Source organism: Microtus oregoni, unplaced genomic scaffold (assembly GCF_018167655.1).
Source record: "Microtus oregoni isolate MIOR12 unplaced genomic scaffold, Mior012 000002F_ref0000024, whole genome shotgun sequence".
NCBI classification, from domain to species: Eukaryota; Metazoa; Chordata; class Mammalia; order Rodentia; family Cricetidae; genus Microtus; species Microtus oregoni.
Window position 1 is genome coordinate 60,746,113 of NW_024543061.1, and position 17,189 is coordinate 60,763,301.

At 38.6% G+C, this 17,189-nt stretch overlaps 1 protein-coding gene across 12 annotated transcripts in view; it reads right to left on the reverse strand.

The window, feature by feature from the left end:
- Positions 1 to 17,189, reverse strand: part of Erc1 (ELKS/RAB6-interacting/CAST family member 1) — a 360,167-nt gene that overhangs the window by 182,253 nt on the left and 160,725 nt on the right. For all 12 annotated transcript variants that reach the window (XR_005972232.1, XM_041630969.1, XM_041630950.1 and 9 more), the window contains one exon: positions 10,329 to 10,464. Coding sequence is in view for 11 of the 12 variants with exons in the window: in XM_041630969.1 (XP_041486903.1) it covers positions 10,329 to 10,464 (136 nt within the window). In the remaining variant the exon portion in view is untranslated. The remainder of the gene's footprint in view (positions 1 to 10,328; positions 10,465 to 17,189) is intronic.

Below are 17,189 nucleotides of genomic sequence, written 5' to 3' on the forward strand. Positions count from 1 at the left end.
GAGAAACAGCTAACACAAATGTGATTCCACCGGGTCTGAAAAAGCATGGGATAAAACCGGACTTGCTGAACATAGTGGACAATGAGGACTACTGAGAACTCAAGAACAATGGCAGTGGGTTTTTGATCCTACTGCACGTACTGGCTTTGTGGGAGCCTAGGCTGTTTGGATGCTCACCTTACTAGACCTGGATGGAGGTGGGTGGTCCTTGGACTTCCCATAGGGCAGGGAACCCTGATTGCTCTTTGGGCTGACAAGGGAGGGGGACTTTATTGGGGAAGGGGGAGGGAAATGGGAGGCGGTGGCTGAGAGGAGGCAGAAATCTTTAATTAATAAATAATTAATAAATAAATAAATTAATTAATTAATTAATAATTTTAAAAAATGTGATTCCAACACTTTGGATCCCATAACTTGAATCTCTCAGCACTAGGGAGGTGGAAACTGGAGTAATATGGCTGGGCAAGGGGGAATCTAAAGCAGGAGACAGGAACTCAGTGCAGTCCAAGGAATGCCCCTGCAGTGTGAGGACAGGATCACCCTTCTGTCTGAGCAGTGGTGGAGGTAAAAGGTCACTCTAGTGACTGCTTGCATTGCTTCTCTGATCCTTCAGCTTTCACCCCCTAATATCTGACTCCGGGTTTTATCTATTAAGACCAATTAGAATTCGTGCTACATACATTTGCTTTTTGTGTTCCTTTTTTGGGAGACACCAAGACCATTCATTAATTATTGCTAAGAAGCTTGTCTGGGATTTCAAACCCAACTATAGTGTTCAGATCCCCGCCTTGAAGAGAAACTTGTCTCTCTCCTTATTGCAGTGACACCCAGGGTGTTGTGGGAGGTCCTTCCGCTCCTCCAGCCAATAGCCGCTGAGATACCAGCCCATTGGGGCGTGGTCTCTCTCTTTAAAAAAGCAGCCACTTCCCTCCTCACTCTCTTTTTGCTTCCTGCTCCATTTCCGGTGACTAGACTCCTTCCTGATTGCACAGAGGGCTGTTGTCTGGGACAATAATCTGTAAGTTTTTTCCCCTTTAAATAAATACCACCCTATTAATCATAATTCCAAACTGGTGTGGGATTGTTTGTGACTTATGCCTTCACCAGGGTTCCTGGTGAAACACTTTTTTGGATCAGCAATGATGGAAAGTTTCAATGATGGAAAGTTTCAATGATGGAAAGGCCCAAATAAGTAAATACCACTTTTTTATTATTTTTTTTAATTTTTAATTTTTTTATTTTTGCCCTACCAAGTCCTGGGTACCCTTGCTTTGTCTCTACTTTTGCCATACAATGACACAGACAGACTAAGGAAAAGAACAGGCTGGTGCCATCTCCTTCCAGGTTCTTTTAGGTTTTATTGTTTTATATGCTCTGTATTTTTTAGATTACAAGACTATTATGTGGTAAATTATAATGTGCCTTTTCTAACATGGGTGCCTAACAGACAGCTTTACAAAGAGAAACTTACCCTGAGAACTACAATGTCTGCCCCCCATCTAAACTGAGAAGTGTAATATGGATTTTTAAATTATAAGTTTGAGGGAAAGGTAAAAAAGATCACTTAAAGGGAACTGTGGAGCTTCAAATCACAAATAAGCAGAAAGCTCTATGTATTATATTATCCTAAAACTTGATTTCTTATTAGGAGGGGAGTCCTTATTAAGTTTTTTAGGCTAATTGTCTCCATTTGCAGGCCTACCCAAACTAATAATAGGTATAAGCTTCCAAGCAGTTGATCATACTAAATCTAGCCAAATCTAGCCAGGAAGGATCTCAGGTTAGACAATGGTAAGGGTGGCTACTTCTATTAGTTTTATCTTCCTCCATCATTGATGCTAAATGTCACTCACCCATGGTCCTATAAAATTTAAGGTATCTATTATGATTATCAACGTGACTAAAACTGGAATCCTAAAACACAAGTAGTTGGACATGCCTGTAAAGGATTTTCTTGATTGACCATTTGAGTGGGAAAACCCACCTTAAGACTAGGCCACACCTTCATAAAGAAGGAAGCTTTGCTTTTTGCTTGCTTGCCTTACTCTCATGCAAGTTCATCAACCCTATTGTTGAGGCATTCCCTTGTTGGTACCAGAACCTACTTCTTCAGGATTCTAATGTAGACTGAAGACCGGCTGAGATATCTGCTTCATGGACTGAACAACTCTGGACTCAAGAGATACCAGACCATAGCTTGCCTATAAGCCACGCTAATCAATCCCATGAGTCTGTTACATCTTACTATAACCTGAGTCAGAAGTCACACATCATCTCTTCTGACTTCCTTTACTATTCACACAGCACAACCCTGGTACCAACCCTGACATGAACTACATAAAGGCATGAATACCAGAAACTGGAGGTGATTTGGAGCTCAACTAGAAAATGGTTACCACAGTATGAGGATGTACTTCTGGTATAACCTCAGGGTGCCCTCAAACTCTCAACCCTATGACCTCGGCTTCCTTTGTGTAGAGTGCTGGGATTCTAGTAATGGGCCATCATACCCAATTTAAAATTGCAAAAAGGTACTTTTAAATGTTCTTAGTACAAATAAGTAAGAATGTGAAAATATATATTACTCTACAACATATACATTGAGTAAATATCATATAATGCCACCTAAACAGAAACAATGATTATTTCTTTATTAAAAATAAAAATACAAAGAAAATATGTGGGCTAATATGGGGAGGTAATCAATTTATTACTATTGTTTACCTATTTTGTGAGGCTGTGTGTAACCAGGTCCTCCCATGTGCTAGGGAAGTATTCTACCACTGAGCTGAGGTACATTCCAAGCATGGAGTTAGATACAAATAATTATTAGTATCAATAATTATTAAATTGGTAACCTAGCAGAATAAGGGAATGTGGAAAGAGTACCTGTTGTATTAGGAGTGGCGGGGCTGCGTCCCCAGCACCCCGGCCGCCTGCTAGCTTATGCCCGAAATAACAACAAACAAACTGTATTCATTTAAACACTGCTTGGCCCATTTCTATCTAGCCTCTTCTAGGCTAATTCTCACATATTAATTTAGCCCATTTCTAATCATCTGTGTAGCACCGCTAGGTGCGCTTACCGGGAAGATTCTAGCCTATGTCCATCCTGTGTCGGAGCTTCATGGCGTGTGCCTCAGAGAACAGAGCTATCGCATCTGCCCAGGAGAGGGGAGCATGGCATCTCTGAGCTCACTTCCTCTTCCTCCCAGTATTCTGTTCTGTTTACTCCTCCCACCTATGTTTTAACCTATCAGGGCCAAGCAGTTTCTTTATTGCTTAACCAATTAAATCAACAGATTGATATATGACACTCCCACAAGTACTGTGTGACATACACAAGAACTTAACAGCTATTTGAGAATATGAAAGAACATGTTTTTACCATCCTTTAATACTTAGAAACTCTTAAAAATGACAGTAGTATCTGCATGAGGGGCATGAGAAAGCAACTCCATTAAGCAAACACAATACAGCCAGAAGAGAAGGCAAACATTTCTGGGAAGAGAAAATTTACTAAAATAGGGAAAATAGCCAGAGGAGAAAAAAACAAAACATTATTTGGTACTCCAGTTTTTAATGTGTGATAATTACAGTAATTTAATTTGTAAATATTTGAAAAGAAAATGGGGAACATTGGACATTTCCAAGTTGGATATTTTTGTATCCTAAAGCAGAAGTCCTAGACAACTGACTTTAGAAAATATATGTGCTGTCTATTTAAGTGAAATTTAGAAGTAGTTAAGAGAAGAAATGATAATATTGCTAACTTTCAAGAGATTAATAAGATAGTTTTACAAATTATTATCAGAAATGAAGAAAGATACTGAAAAATAGGAAATCAGAAAGAAATTCTGGTAGACTGTATTAAAACCGAAGACAATCCCAAAGGACCGAACTTTTCTCAACCCTCTGGTCCCATCTGTCCGTCTCCATCTTTGCTGTCTCACCACAAGGGAAACTTCAGTTTCCCCTGCCTTTACTTCTTTTGAGTCACATTTTCCCCATCTACTTATCTCTAGATGTTGCCAATTGGAACAAATTTCTTAAGCAAAGGGAAATATTGTTATCGCTTCTTTTAAGAGGAAGCTTTGAGGAAGAACTGATCCTGATATGATCTACACTTAACAAAAGCTGAATTAAAATGCAATTCTGAGGTTTCCTAAGTCATATCAGGATTCTTTTGATTTTGCTAAATTTTAGATGACCCTGTTCTGTTAACCTACAGACCAAGTTTTTCCGACTTTAGCCATTTAGAAATTTCATTTGTAAGATCTTCCTTCAATGTTGATCAGTTCTTAAAACAAGAAAAGATGTGAGTCTAAGTCTGTACAAGCTTTACTACTGAGCTCTTTGTATTCCCTATGACAGTTATGTCCGTTGTTTCTCTAATACAGTCTAATGTAACTATGTTCTATCCATCCATGCACTCTAGTGTAACTATGTTCAATCTGTTCATAACCTCTAATGTAACTATGTTCTACCTGTCCAGGAACTCTAATGTAACTATGTTCTATCCATCCATGCACTCTAGTGTAACTATGTTCAATCTGTTCATAACCTCTAATGTAACTATGTTCTACCTGTCCATGAACTCTAATGTAACTATGTTCTATCCATCTGTGCACTCTAGTGTAACTATGTTCAATTCTGTTCATAAACTCTAATGTAACTATGTTCTACCTGTCCAGAAACTCTAATGTAACTATGTTCTATTCACCCATGTACTCTAGTGTAACTATGTTCAATCTGTTCATAAACTCTAATGTAACTATGTTCTACCTGTCCAGAAACTCTAATGTAACTATGTTCTATCCATCCATGTACTCTAGTGTAACTATGTTCAATCTGTTCATAAACTCTAATGTAACTATGTTCTACCTGTCCAGGAACTCTAATGTAACTATGTTCTATCCATCCATGCACTCTAGTGTAACTATGTTCAATCTATTCATAAACTCTAATGTAACTATGTTCTACCTGTCCAGGAACTCTAATGTAACTATGTTCTATCCACCCATGCACTCTAGTGTAACTATGTTCAATCTGTTCATAACCGCTAATGTAACTATGTTCTACCTGTCCAGGAACTCTAATGTAACTATGTTCTATCCATCTGTGCACTCTAATGTAACTATTTTCTATACGTCCGTGCAGTCTAATGTAACTGCGTTATATCCATCCAAGCACTAAATGATGGGGGAGTGTCATATATCAATCTGTTGATTTCATTGGTTAAGCAATAAAGAAACTGCTAGGCCCATTTGATAGGCCCACCCTTAGGTGGGTGGAGTAAACAGAACAGAATTCTGGGAGAAAGAAGCTGAGTCAAGGAGTCGCCATGATTCTCCCGCTCCAGACAGATGGAGGTTAAGATCATTCCTGGTAAGCCAGCTGGTGGGCTACAGCAGATTAATAGAAATGGGCTAGTCCAGGTGCGAGAGCTAGCCTAGAAGAGGCTAGTCAGAAATGGGCCAAGCGGTGTTTAAAAGAATACAGTTTCTGTGTAATTATTTCGAGTAAAGCTAGCCATGGGGGCAGCCGGGTGCCGGGGACGCAGCCCCGCTGCCCTTATTACAACAACTAAATATAACTATGTTCTATCTGTCCATGCACTCTAATGTTAACTCTGTTCTATCTACTCATAATTATTTTCTTGCAACTGTGTCATTGTTTGTTGATCTGTTTATCTGTGATTTCATACTTTTACGAACACAATATTGAGTTTATTGCTTTCTTAATTGTTTTTAGAACAGAAATGCTTCCAGAAATGTTAGAATGTTTTCTCTGTTATTACTGTCCATATTTAACATGAAATATCCATATCATCTATGGTTACAAATATAGTTTCACTAAAATATTGCAATTTCACATAGCAATTATTATAACTAGAATTATTGTAATTGTACTAAACCACATCTTTTGACATATTCTACACCAAAAAATTTATAATAAACATAGAAAAGAAATACTATTTTTTATTATCACCATGTCCTTTCAACCCTAAGCACAATTGTTGCATAAAAAGTACTCAGTAATTGTTTACCAAAGACACCTAACAGCCTGCATGAGATGTGAATCATCAAATTTAAGTTAAACTATGGCTTAGAAAAAATGCTTCAGAACTGAAATGAAGCTAAATTCCTGCATAAGAAAGGGGAGGAGAAAAGGAGGGAGGGGGAGAGGGAAGAAAGGAAGGAGGGAGGGAGGAAGGGAGGGAGGGAGCGAGGACAGATGGACAATAAAAAGCCAGAGACAGATATTGGGGTCCACGCTGAAAATCAGAAAGGCAAAGTGGCCCGCTCTTACCTTTACCTCAAACTGAAATGAGTGATCCTGCCACCAAGAATCTCAGGATGAAACTGAGCATACGACCTGTCCCTTCAGTTTTATATTCCTCTCTAGTGCTGGGATTAAGGGCATGCAGCACCACCACCTGGCCTCTATGGCTAACCAGTGTTGCTGCTGAGATTAAAGATGTGTGTCACCACTGCCTGGCCTGTATAGCTGACTAGTGTGGTTGCTGATCTGCAGGCAAGCTTTGTTTATTAAAAAAAAAAAATAACATACCACTAGGAAGGAAAGAAGGAGGGAAGGAGGAAAGGAAGAAAGGAGAAATGAAAGAACTTAACAAAACAACTAATAACTAACATGAACATCACTTTTCTTTATTACTCAAGCCCTGTATTAGTGAATAGCAACTGAAGTTGCAAAACAGTTCAATGCGATGGGTAATATTTTTTAAAAAATTTAAATATTCATTGTAGCAGCATTTCAATTATATTTTAATAAATAAAAATTTCCTGAAGATCTGAGAGTAAAACAGTCCCACTGTTTAGCCTTGCAGACCAGGTTATGGTAAAACACAACTTTAATCCTAGTAACCACAATGACATACACCTTTAAACCCAGTAGCCACACTAGCTGATAGAAATTGGGTGATGTGTGCCTTTAATCCCAGCCCTAGAGAGGATTATAAAATGAGAGGAGACAGCTCTCAACACGCAGTCTCATTCTGAGATTCCGGGAGGCACGATCACCATTTCAGACTGAGGTTGAGGTAAGAGTCAGTGGCTGGCTGTTTTGCTTTTTCAGAACATCAGCTGAACCTTAATTTTTCTCTTTGAGTTTTTATTAATCATGATTCAATTCATGGCATAATAATATATATTTAAGATATCCCAAAGTTCTTTCAAGGACAATGAATTTTGGTAACTGTATGAGAGAAAAACTGGACAAGCAAGGACCTAGATCTAAGAAGCCATACTACCACCCCAGGTCAAGAAAACAACAGAGGCTACAGAGATTTCTCAGTGGCTAAGAGCACATACTGCTCTTACACAGGACCTGAGTTAAGATCTCAGCACCCACACTGGGCAGTTCACAGTCACCTGTAATTCAAGCTTTAGGAGAGCCCGCTTCCTCTTCTGATCTCTGAGATCACCCCCACTCTTGTAGACCACTCAGCTAGGCTGCCTCTCATCTCAGCATCTTGGCAGTAGTAAACAATGTATATACTGATGTTCATCAGTACTCAATGTAGTTATATCCTGGAGATTCCACCAAAGTCGAGCAGGTTGTGGTGTGTGAGGTGGGAAGCTTCTGTTTCCTGTTCTAAGACTGCCTTCTGGTTCCACTCTGCAGTGATCTCCTTTCCCTCTCCTGACAAAACCAGCCTCAAGTCACTCAGCTCCTAGCCTCATATTCATCTACTCTAGCTCACCTGTACACAGAATCCTAAAGGGTCAGCTCAAACCTCACATACTTCTGCTTATATTTTATCTAGAGATAGAATCACTGCTTCTTATTATGTGATTTTAAAGATCATTTAAAAAATTAACTTCCAGAGTTCTCCAACTAAAACCTCCTATATCAAATGCTTTGATTGCGATCCCTCATGGGCTATTTCATGGACACTGTACCTGTTGAACATGGACGTGTTCTTTTCTCCAGGCAACTCCAATAGCCATCATCATCAGGCTCTCTTATCTTATTTACTACCATTTTATATTCAACTACCTGGGCCAGGAACCTAGGATTGAATGACTCTGCCTCATCCCTCAAATGCACACTGTGTTCTCTTTCCATATTGGCCTTCTATTATCCACTCTCCTTTCCATTATTATACTACAGGACCTACTAGAATGTGAGCTCCATGGAAGGAAGGATTTGTTCTGTCTTCTACCCTATTCCCATGTCTGTCACACAATACTACATACAATGAAGTAAATATCTGTAAAACAAACACTTTCATCACTACAACTTGTCTTCTTCCCGTCATTCCTTTTACCCCAATGCTATCAAAATACAAACCACATTCTGCTATCTTTTCATTGAAACCTGCTGTGGTCACTAAGTCCTTCATAGTCTGATCTACAGTTGCCCACTCTCTACCTTGTTTACTACATTCTAAACACACTTAGTTTAAACTTATTTCCTCTAGTCTTTGTCTCTTTCAGGCTCCTCTTTAATGTCTGGGTGGGTGATCTTTTCGAGGGGCACTTCCTAAATTTAGTGTCCAAGGGGCCAGTGAACTATCACAGTAGCCTGTTCATTTCTGGGCACTGCAGCCCTTGCTTCCTCCCCTGGTGCTGTAACCAAACACCCAACAAACACAGCACGACAGAGAAATAGTTCATCCTGGTTCATAGCTCAAGGTACAGTATACCAGACAGGCAGTCAAGGCAGCAGAAACCAAACAGCTGCTAAAGCTGCATCCACAATAAAAAAAAAAACAGCAATACCTGCATTTCTCCAGAAAACAGTTCCTCCCACAATCAAATACAAGTGCTAAGGAAATAGGTCAATGAATATTTTATGTTAAAAAAATTATTCTGAACTACTCAGGTTCAGTGGTAGTAAAAGAAATTCCCCTAAATGAATACTTTCCACCCATCAGATTCACATTTGGAAAAGAACTGTAGTTAAGAAGAGAAAATTACAAAATGAAACTTTGTCAAATGTGATAAGGCACACTTTCAAAAGGTGGAATAAAGAGAAGAAAAGAATGCCCACCAGAAAAACTCGTACATCTAGAATGGAGGTAGTGTAAATCCTAACACAGCTTCGGACATGAACTCCCGGATCTCAACATCACTGCTCTGCGGCTATGAACTGTGAAGTGCACACTATGCCACACCTCAGAAAAGCAAACTGACAGCACTTCTGCTGCCTTCAAGAGGCTGTACATGGCTCAGCAAATGCTTGGTATACTCTAAGACCTATACCTTCTTTCTAAAGTATTGTGGCCTCGAGAAATAGGGCCAGCCAAAAGACATAGGAGACATGGCATTGGAGCTTCTGAGGAGTCAGTTAGCAAGCTGGGCATTACAGTATTTCAGTGGTTCTGCACTGAATTCCCCAACTGCTTTAGGCCTAACATAAATACTAAGAAGCTAACTGGCATTTTTCACACTAAAACTGTTACTACTGTGATTAGGCCTGGTTAATTAATGTGAATAATTGGCCCCTTATTTCAATTCCAGAGGAGCTGGGTTTGATTCTCAGCACTCCCTTGGCAGCTCACAACCATCTGTAACTCCAATTACATGGAATAAGATGCCCTCTTTTGACCTCCACAGGCACCAGATGCAAATGCGGTGCATAGATAGCCATGTAGCCAAAATACCCGTACATATAAAAAAATTTAATTAAAAGGGTGGTGCACATCTTTCAAAAATAAAAAAGGGGTGGGGTTGAAAAGATGGTTCAGTGATTAAGAAAACTGGCAGGTCTTCCAATGTATTGTGTTCAACTCCCAGCACCCACATGGTGGCTCGTGGTTATATGTAACTCTAGTATCGGGGGATTTCATATCCTCTGAGAGGCACACAAAAGTGATACACACACATCTAGGCAAAAAAACCTATATACATTAAGTAGTACCTATTAAGTTACTGTTATATAATAATAATTTTAAAACTTTAAGAGTAGGAGGAAAATACAAAGTAAGAGGAAGAAATAAAAAGTTCCACACACACTAAAATTACCAACATACTTTAATCAATTGAACTGGCAGACAGTTGTACTGACAATCCTGAGGCTTTATTGTAACACACTCATTAAACTGAATTGAACTTACCAATTAAGTGTGATCAACTTGATGCAAGATGACTCTTCCTATGCTGAGGTATCCTCACATAGCTGTAGAATAAAACTTGCTTTTCTATTTAAAAGTCATTTCTTTTTTTGCTAACAGGTAGTCTAAGAGGAAGGCAGCAAGCAGGGTTAGAAAGAGAAGAAAGAGGAGAACACAGAGGAAGAACAAACAGCAGAAAACAGAGGATCAGATCCTGACAATTACTCCTTCAGACTGGGGGCTCTACCTGCAGCTGCTGAGAGCTGTCGCTGAGACTGTCCTCCCTTCTCCGGGCTTCCTCCAGCATCTGTGCACTCTTCTTCTTCTCCACCTGCTCCTTGTGCTTCAGATTTGCTACCTTCTTATTCTGGTCTTTCACTTGCCTGGTGATGGAGAAATGAAGACAAAGCTTTCATGTATGCATAGGGGTAGTAGGTGTTTATTTACATGCCTTGTGCGGCAAGAAGTATCTGGATGGCAATGAAATGTTCCTCATGCAAATTCTTTTCAACAATTCCATTTTTTCTATATACCAATATAGGCAACAAACTATATACAACAATGCTGCAGTTTTCCAATGAAAAGGTATCCTAGTGCACACAATAAAATTACAAAATAAAAGAAAGGCACAGGAAGGTGTGAAATGATAATTGATTCAAGCCTCATGCCTGAAACACATAAGTACTCTCTTGACATCAATGTACTGAAATATTAGCTGGCTGATTAAGGTATGTTCTAGAAATATTGCTGCACTTTTATCTTATCTTCTCATATCTACTGTATCAGGAAAATGAAAGTAAATTTTAAATGGCTAGGAACTTAGCAGAAGAAACAGAAGGAAACTCTTACCTCGTCCTCTGTATGCTACTCTGTCTCAACACACTATCATTCTATCCTTCACCATGGTAGTCTAAATGTGTTCATTTCATTTATGTTTACAATGGCCTTCCTTTTGTCAAGGATGATGATTCATGCCTACAGTCTCAGTATCTGCACGGGTGAGGAAGGCCTGCTGTGATTATAAGACCAGCTGGAGCTCCACAGGAAGCTCTGGGCCCGTCTCATATACAGACTGAGATCGATTTACAAAGAAACAGATAAGATGAAAGCCCCTTTCCTACAGGTTTGTTACACATATATATCTGTTTCATTAGTTTGCACATTTTCTAATTTTTAAGATTTCCCAAAAAACTGCTACTAAATTTCAATACGTTGTCTGAAACTCAGTTATCAGTGAAAGTGGGATGGATTTTTAATACCTTCAATTTCTACTATAATATCAAATGATGGATAAAACTTTTAATCCATTCTCAAGGTGATGGACAATTAATTTTTTTCAACTTTCTGGCTATGACACATGATGCTACTAGGTACAAAGTGACAGACTTATAAGCGATTGTCCAAAGGTTAGTTCCAGAACCTAAACTACTAAATCATATAGCTTTTTTTTTTTAAAGTAATTTTCTCTCTAGGGAATGACTGGCTGAATGTCACAAGTCACCACATCAACTAACACTTGGCACTATCTAGACACAGTATCTCAAGTACAGGACTTTTCTAAAGGGTGTGGTGGAATTCAGACATGAAACCCAGAGCCCTGCACACATGCCAAGGTAAGCCTCTACCACTGCCCTATATCCTCAGCCCAGTCCATTGAAGTTCCAAAATGCAACTAATGTGTTATCAGTGTTGAACCTCTTTTAATATCATCTCTGGTCTTCCCTGTTCCTACTACTGTCATTGTTCAGGACATCTTTTTCTCAATGGCAGATCTCTTATACATTGTTTAAATATTTTCTTCCAACCTGTGAGCTATTTAGTTAATTGCTTTATGTTACATTTGTATTTATAGAATCCAAAATTCACACTTTATGATTTCAATGTGTATTACAAATTTACAGTAACCAAAATATTATGGTGATCATAATATACAAGCAGGAAACGCCATCATTAGAACAGAATAGGCAGAACACAAAGAAGTTTGCACATTTGGAGTCAATCTTGACAAAGGTGCCAGGAATACACAGCGAGGAAAGACTAGTTTCTTAATCAGCAATGGTGCAAAACTGAATCTACATGAAGAGCAATGGGCTTGGACCCATATTTTCATACCATGTACAAAAGAATAAGCAAAATATATTAAAGAGATGAATGAACTGAAAACTGTCAAACTACCAGAAGATAACATAAAGAATTCCTTAACAATAGGTCATTCATTTTTATACTAAAAATACTCATCACAAAGAAATTTTATCAAACTAAAAAATTTGACACATGTGAAACAGAATAAAGAGAATCCTACAGACAAGATGGCAGAAAACATTTGCAAACCAGAAAATAAACCTGATAAAGAGTTAATGTAAAAAATTTTAAAAACTCATTTCACTATCAAGAAAAAAAATTAAGATTAGTTAAGGATATTGGACAATGGCACACACAGCCCTAGCCACATAAAGCCTGAAGTCTAAGAATCATGTGAGCCCAGGATTGTAAAACCGGTCCAAACAAGACACAAAAAGATCCATTTCAAAGAAAGTGGGGTTTGTTGTTGGTGGTAAATGAGCAAAAGACTTAATATTTTACACAAGGAAAAGCAAATACCAACTTTTATAAGGAAAAAGTGCTCAATAGACAAATGAATAATTATATCTATACATGAAAACATTCAACATTACAAGGAATTGCAAATCAAATCTAGAAAACAACACCTCTTATAACATATCCTTTCCTCTCCACCCCCCACTCTCTCTTGGTTTTCTGAGACAGGGTTTCTTTGTGTAGTCCTAGCTGTCCTGGAACTAGCTGTGTAGACCAGGTTGGCCTTGAACTCACAGAGATCTGCCTGCCTCTGCCTCCTGAGTGCTGGGGTTAAAGGTGTGTGCCCTCACCACCCAGCAACGTATCATCTCTTATAATGACTGTAATAAAAAAGAAACAGATAACAAATGTTGGTAAAGATGTGGACAAAAAAGAAACCTAGTAGAGTGAAATAACCATTATGAAACTATATGGCAGTTCTTCAGAAAGCTGAAATCAGTGCCACATGTTGTGGGACACACCTGAAATTCTATCACCCCAGAAACTGTGAAAGAAGAATGAATCACAGGTTTGAGACCAACCCGGCTTACACAGTGAATTACAGGTCAGTTTCTACTACATAGTAAGACCCTGTCTTACAAACAAACCCCTCCCTGGCAAAAACATATCAATATATCCTTTAAAAAATAACTGTGCATGTCTGCAGTCCCAGGCTAAGCTGAGAGGATCACAATTCAATGCCTGTCTGACTACAGCGAGTTCAAGGGCAGCAAGGTCAATTTAGAGAGACTCAGTTTTTTTTGTTTTTGTTTTTGTTTTTTTAAAAAGTAGGTCCACCATGATCTCATGGGAGGAAAGAAGCTCCTAAGACTCCGCACTTTCGTGGAGTTATGAGTAGTAGTAGTTTCCTGAGGAAAAGGGAGTCAAGAGGAAATGGTGGATCAATGACTTTTCACAAACTATATGCATAGATTCCTTTCACTTTGTATCTGAGAGCTATTCCAGATGGGGCTGGCAGTCAGTAATGTCTGCTGCAAGGCCTGGTTATTGGAAGCATTCTGACACACTAAGTAAGGAACCCACTTAAAACCACTAGATTGGCTTTTGGTTAAAAGCATATATTACAGGCTAAACATTTGATCCAATCAAAACCAACTCTACTTTTCAGCACTTTTAAAATTCATAATTATATCTTAAAGTAAAAAAATTTATTCCTTACAATACAGAACTAGGTCACAGTTTTGAATTTTATATTAGAAAAGAATTTAAAAATCCATAGCTCATAATCAAGTATGCTCTATTCCCTATTTGTGTGTGATTTTAAAATACACATTTTGACTTTCAAAATGCTGAACATAACATTCAAATGACTGGCCTTCATTAGTTCCAAAAGCTTTAATAAAAGTCTGGCAATACAGAGGACACACACATGATGGCATGCTCACACAAGGAGAAATTTAAAGACAACAAGGCGTCTTTGCTTTTGTTTTTATGAGTTTCTTTTTCTTCATTTTTCTAGACAAGTTACTTTTAGCCTCTTGTTACAAATGAGATAGCTGCCATCTTAAGTAGAATGTGCTCCACATTCTCCACGCAGTTCCCTATTTTCACTCTCAATATCCTTTCTTAGGTTTGTGGTTATTACTACTACATTCTAAAAACTAAGAATAACCATTACCTGGCCTTCTTTCCATTGACTTTCCCTGCCTTCTCTTGTGTGTATGGCGAATGTGAGCAAGGATATATGCAGAGTATATCACAAAGTAACTTCAACAGAGGACAGCTCAGTAAGTTTCTTGCCTCACTAAATACCATCTTCAGTTATTTTCTATAGTAAGTACATAAAAGAAAGATCATCAAAATACATATTAGTAAAATAGAATGTAGTTCTTGAATGCATCTGTAGGAACAACACTAAAAGTTCCCTTCCTCCTACTCTATCTGCACTCGCTTTCATAAGTCTTTCAATAAAGATAGCATGGGATTTCAACAGAGTTTGAGATTTGCATTTACAGGGCCGCAAAGAACTTTTCTCCTTTTATGCTTACTGGCCAGTAATTCTTTCAGGAAAGTTTAATTAATTTACCCATTTGCGAACTGGACTAGTTTGGAGTACCTATACTTTTTAGTTATTTAGAGACGCTAAGAATTAACCTCTCCTAGCATCTCTGGCTGAGCTCTCCTCGGGTTGGCAGCAGTCTTCTCAGTCTGGAGATTGCCTCCTTTGCTTTGAGCTCTGTAATTTTGTCCAGCCCATTTCTCAGTTCTTGCTTTAGTTCACACACTCCCTTTGCCTTTCGAGAAAGCCCTGCCCATGTTCCATCTGGAACTGTTTCCCTCCAATGCCTCTAGCAGTTTCGAAGTTTGCTTTCTTACATCAAGGTCTCTGATCTACTGTGAGTTGATTTTTGTGTACAGTGAAAGATACAGATCTAATTTCAATCTTCTACTTGTGGATATCCTGTTTTCCAGCACAATTTGTAAAGACGCTGTCTTTCCTACAATTTAGTTTTGCTGGCTGTTAGCACCTTTGTGAGAATTTAGGTGGCTGCCAGTGGTTCTGTTTGGGTTCTCTCTTCCATGGAATCAAGTTAATTTGTTCACAGGAAATGAACCTTCTAATATATTGTTGAATTTGGTTTTATTTACAATTTTTGCACGCATATTCATTAGGGAAATTGCTCCATAATTTTATTTTCTTAAAAAATATTTTTTATCAGTCAGGTGGTGGTGGCATAAGACTTTAATCCCAGCACTTGGAAGGCAGAGGCAGAGACTATCTTGAAAAATCAAAAGAAAAAACGGGAAAAAAAAGAAAGAGGTGTTGTACATATACCTTTAATCCAAGTACTTGAGAGGCAGAGGCAGGTGAATCTCTGTGAATTTGAGCTCAGTCTAGTCTACAGAGTGAGTGAGTTCCAGAATACCTAGGGCTGTTTACAGAGAGAACCCCTATTTTGAAAAACCAAAAAAAAAAAAAATACGAATAATGCTGGTATGAACATCGTTGAGCAAAAGCTCTTGTGGTATGTGTGCATCCTTAGGGAATATGCCCAAGAGTGGTATTGCTGGGTTCAATTTTCTGAGAAACCATCATACCATTAAAGGGCTATCGAGAAACACAGCACTAAGGAAATTCCTCAAGGATGACCCCAGCTAAGACTCTAAGCAACAGTGGAGAGGATGCCCAAACTGGCCTTCCCCTGTAATCAGACTGATGACTACCTTAACTGTCATCATAGAGCCTTCAACCAGCAACTGATGGAAGCAGATATAGAGATCTACAGTGAAACACTGGGCCGAGCTACCTGAGACAAGTCCAAGAGAAGGAGTGATAATATGAGCAAAGGGGTCAAGACCATGTTGGTGATACCCACAGAAACAGATGACCTCAGTTAGTGAGAACTCATTGACTCTGGACTGATAGCAGCGAATCTGCATAGGATCAAATTAGACCCCCTGAATGTGGGGGACAGTTGTGAGGCTTGGACAGTCTGTGGGGCCACTGGCAGTGGAACCAGAATTTATCCCTAGTGCTTGAACTGGCATCTAGGATCACATTTTTGGGGGGGGAAGGATACCTTGCTCAGTCTAGATATAGGAAAGAGGGCCTTGGCTTGCTTCGAAGTGAAGTGTCCGACTTTCTTGACGCCCCATGGGAAGCCTTGCCCTTTCTGAGGAGTGGATGGGGAGGTGAGGTAGGGGCAATATGGAGAAAGTGAGAGTGGAAATGGGGATAGCTATGTAAAATGAAAAAAAAATTCATTAAAAAATTCTTAATAAAAAAATAAAAAAGATATGAAGGAAGAAAGGAACAAACATGATTCCATTACAAAAAAATCATGATCAGAATAAAGAGTTCAGATGGTTATCAGTCAGTCCTAATGATAAGCAGCAGCCAGTTATGGTGGCAGGTGATTAATGCAAAGAAAATTTACAGTTTATTAACATTTGTCCATTTCTAAGCCATCCTTAAAGAAAATAATATCTGGTTAGGCCTAGTAGCAAACCTCTTTAATCCTAGCACCAAGAAAGAAGAGGCAGAGGAAGAGGTAGGCAGGTCTCCAAAAGTTCAAGGCCAGCCTATTCTACATAGTGAGTTCCAAGCCAGTCAGAGTAAAACTCTGTCTAAATGCAAAACAAATAAAAATAAAAAAAATCATATATTTCATCACACCACCTTTATAGTAGTCCAGAAGAGCAAACATGCCATCTTGGCTCACATTTTACCAATAAAAAACTGGTAGTTACTAAGGTTAATAAGAATGTATTTAATTTCTTTTGAACCATCTGTCATAAAAGATTGAGCCTTTTTTTAGTCTTTATTCTTTGTCCTTGGCTTTGAGTGAATTATATAATATTACATATAGTAAACATCTATTTATGTAGTTATATAATCTTTGAGGTACTTATCAGTTTCTTTTACAAACTTTTGTCCAACAGGTGATGGTTCTTGACAATATCCAAGCAGTGATTACTGTATTTTCTGAAACTCTGCCCTCAGAACTTCAGCAAAGTATTTCCACCAATCAATAAGTTATCAATCAGTCCTACTGACTACCATGTCCTC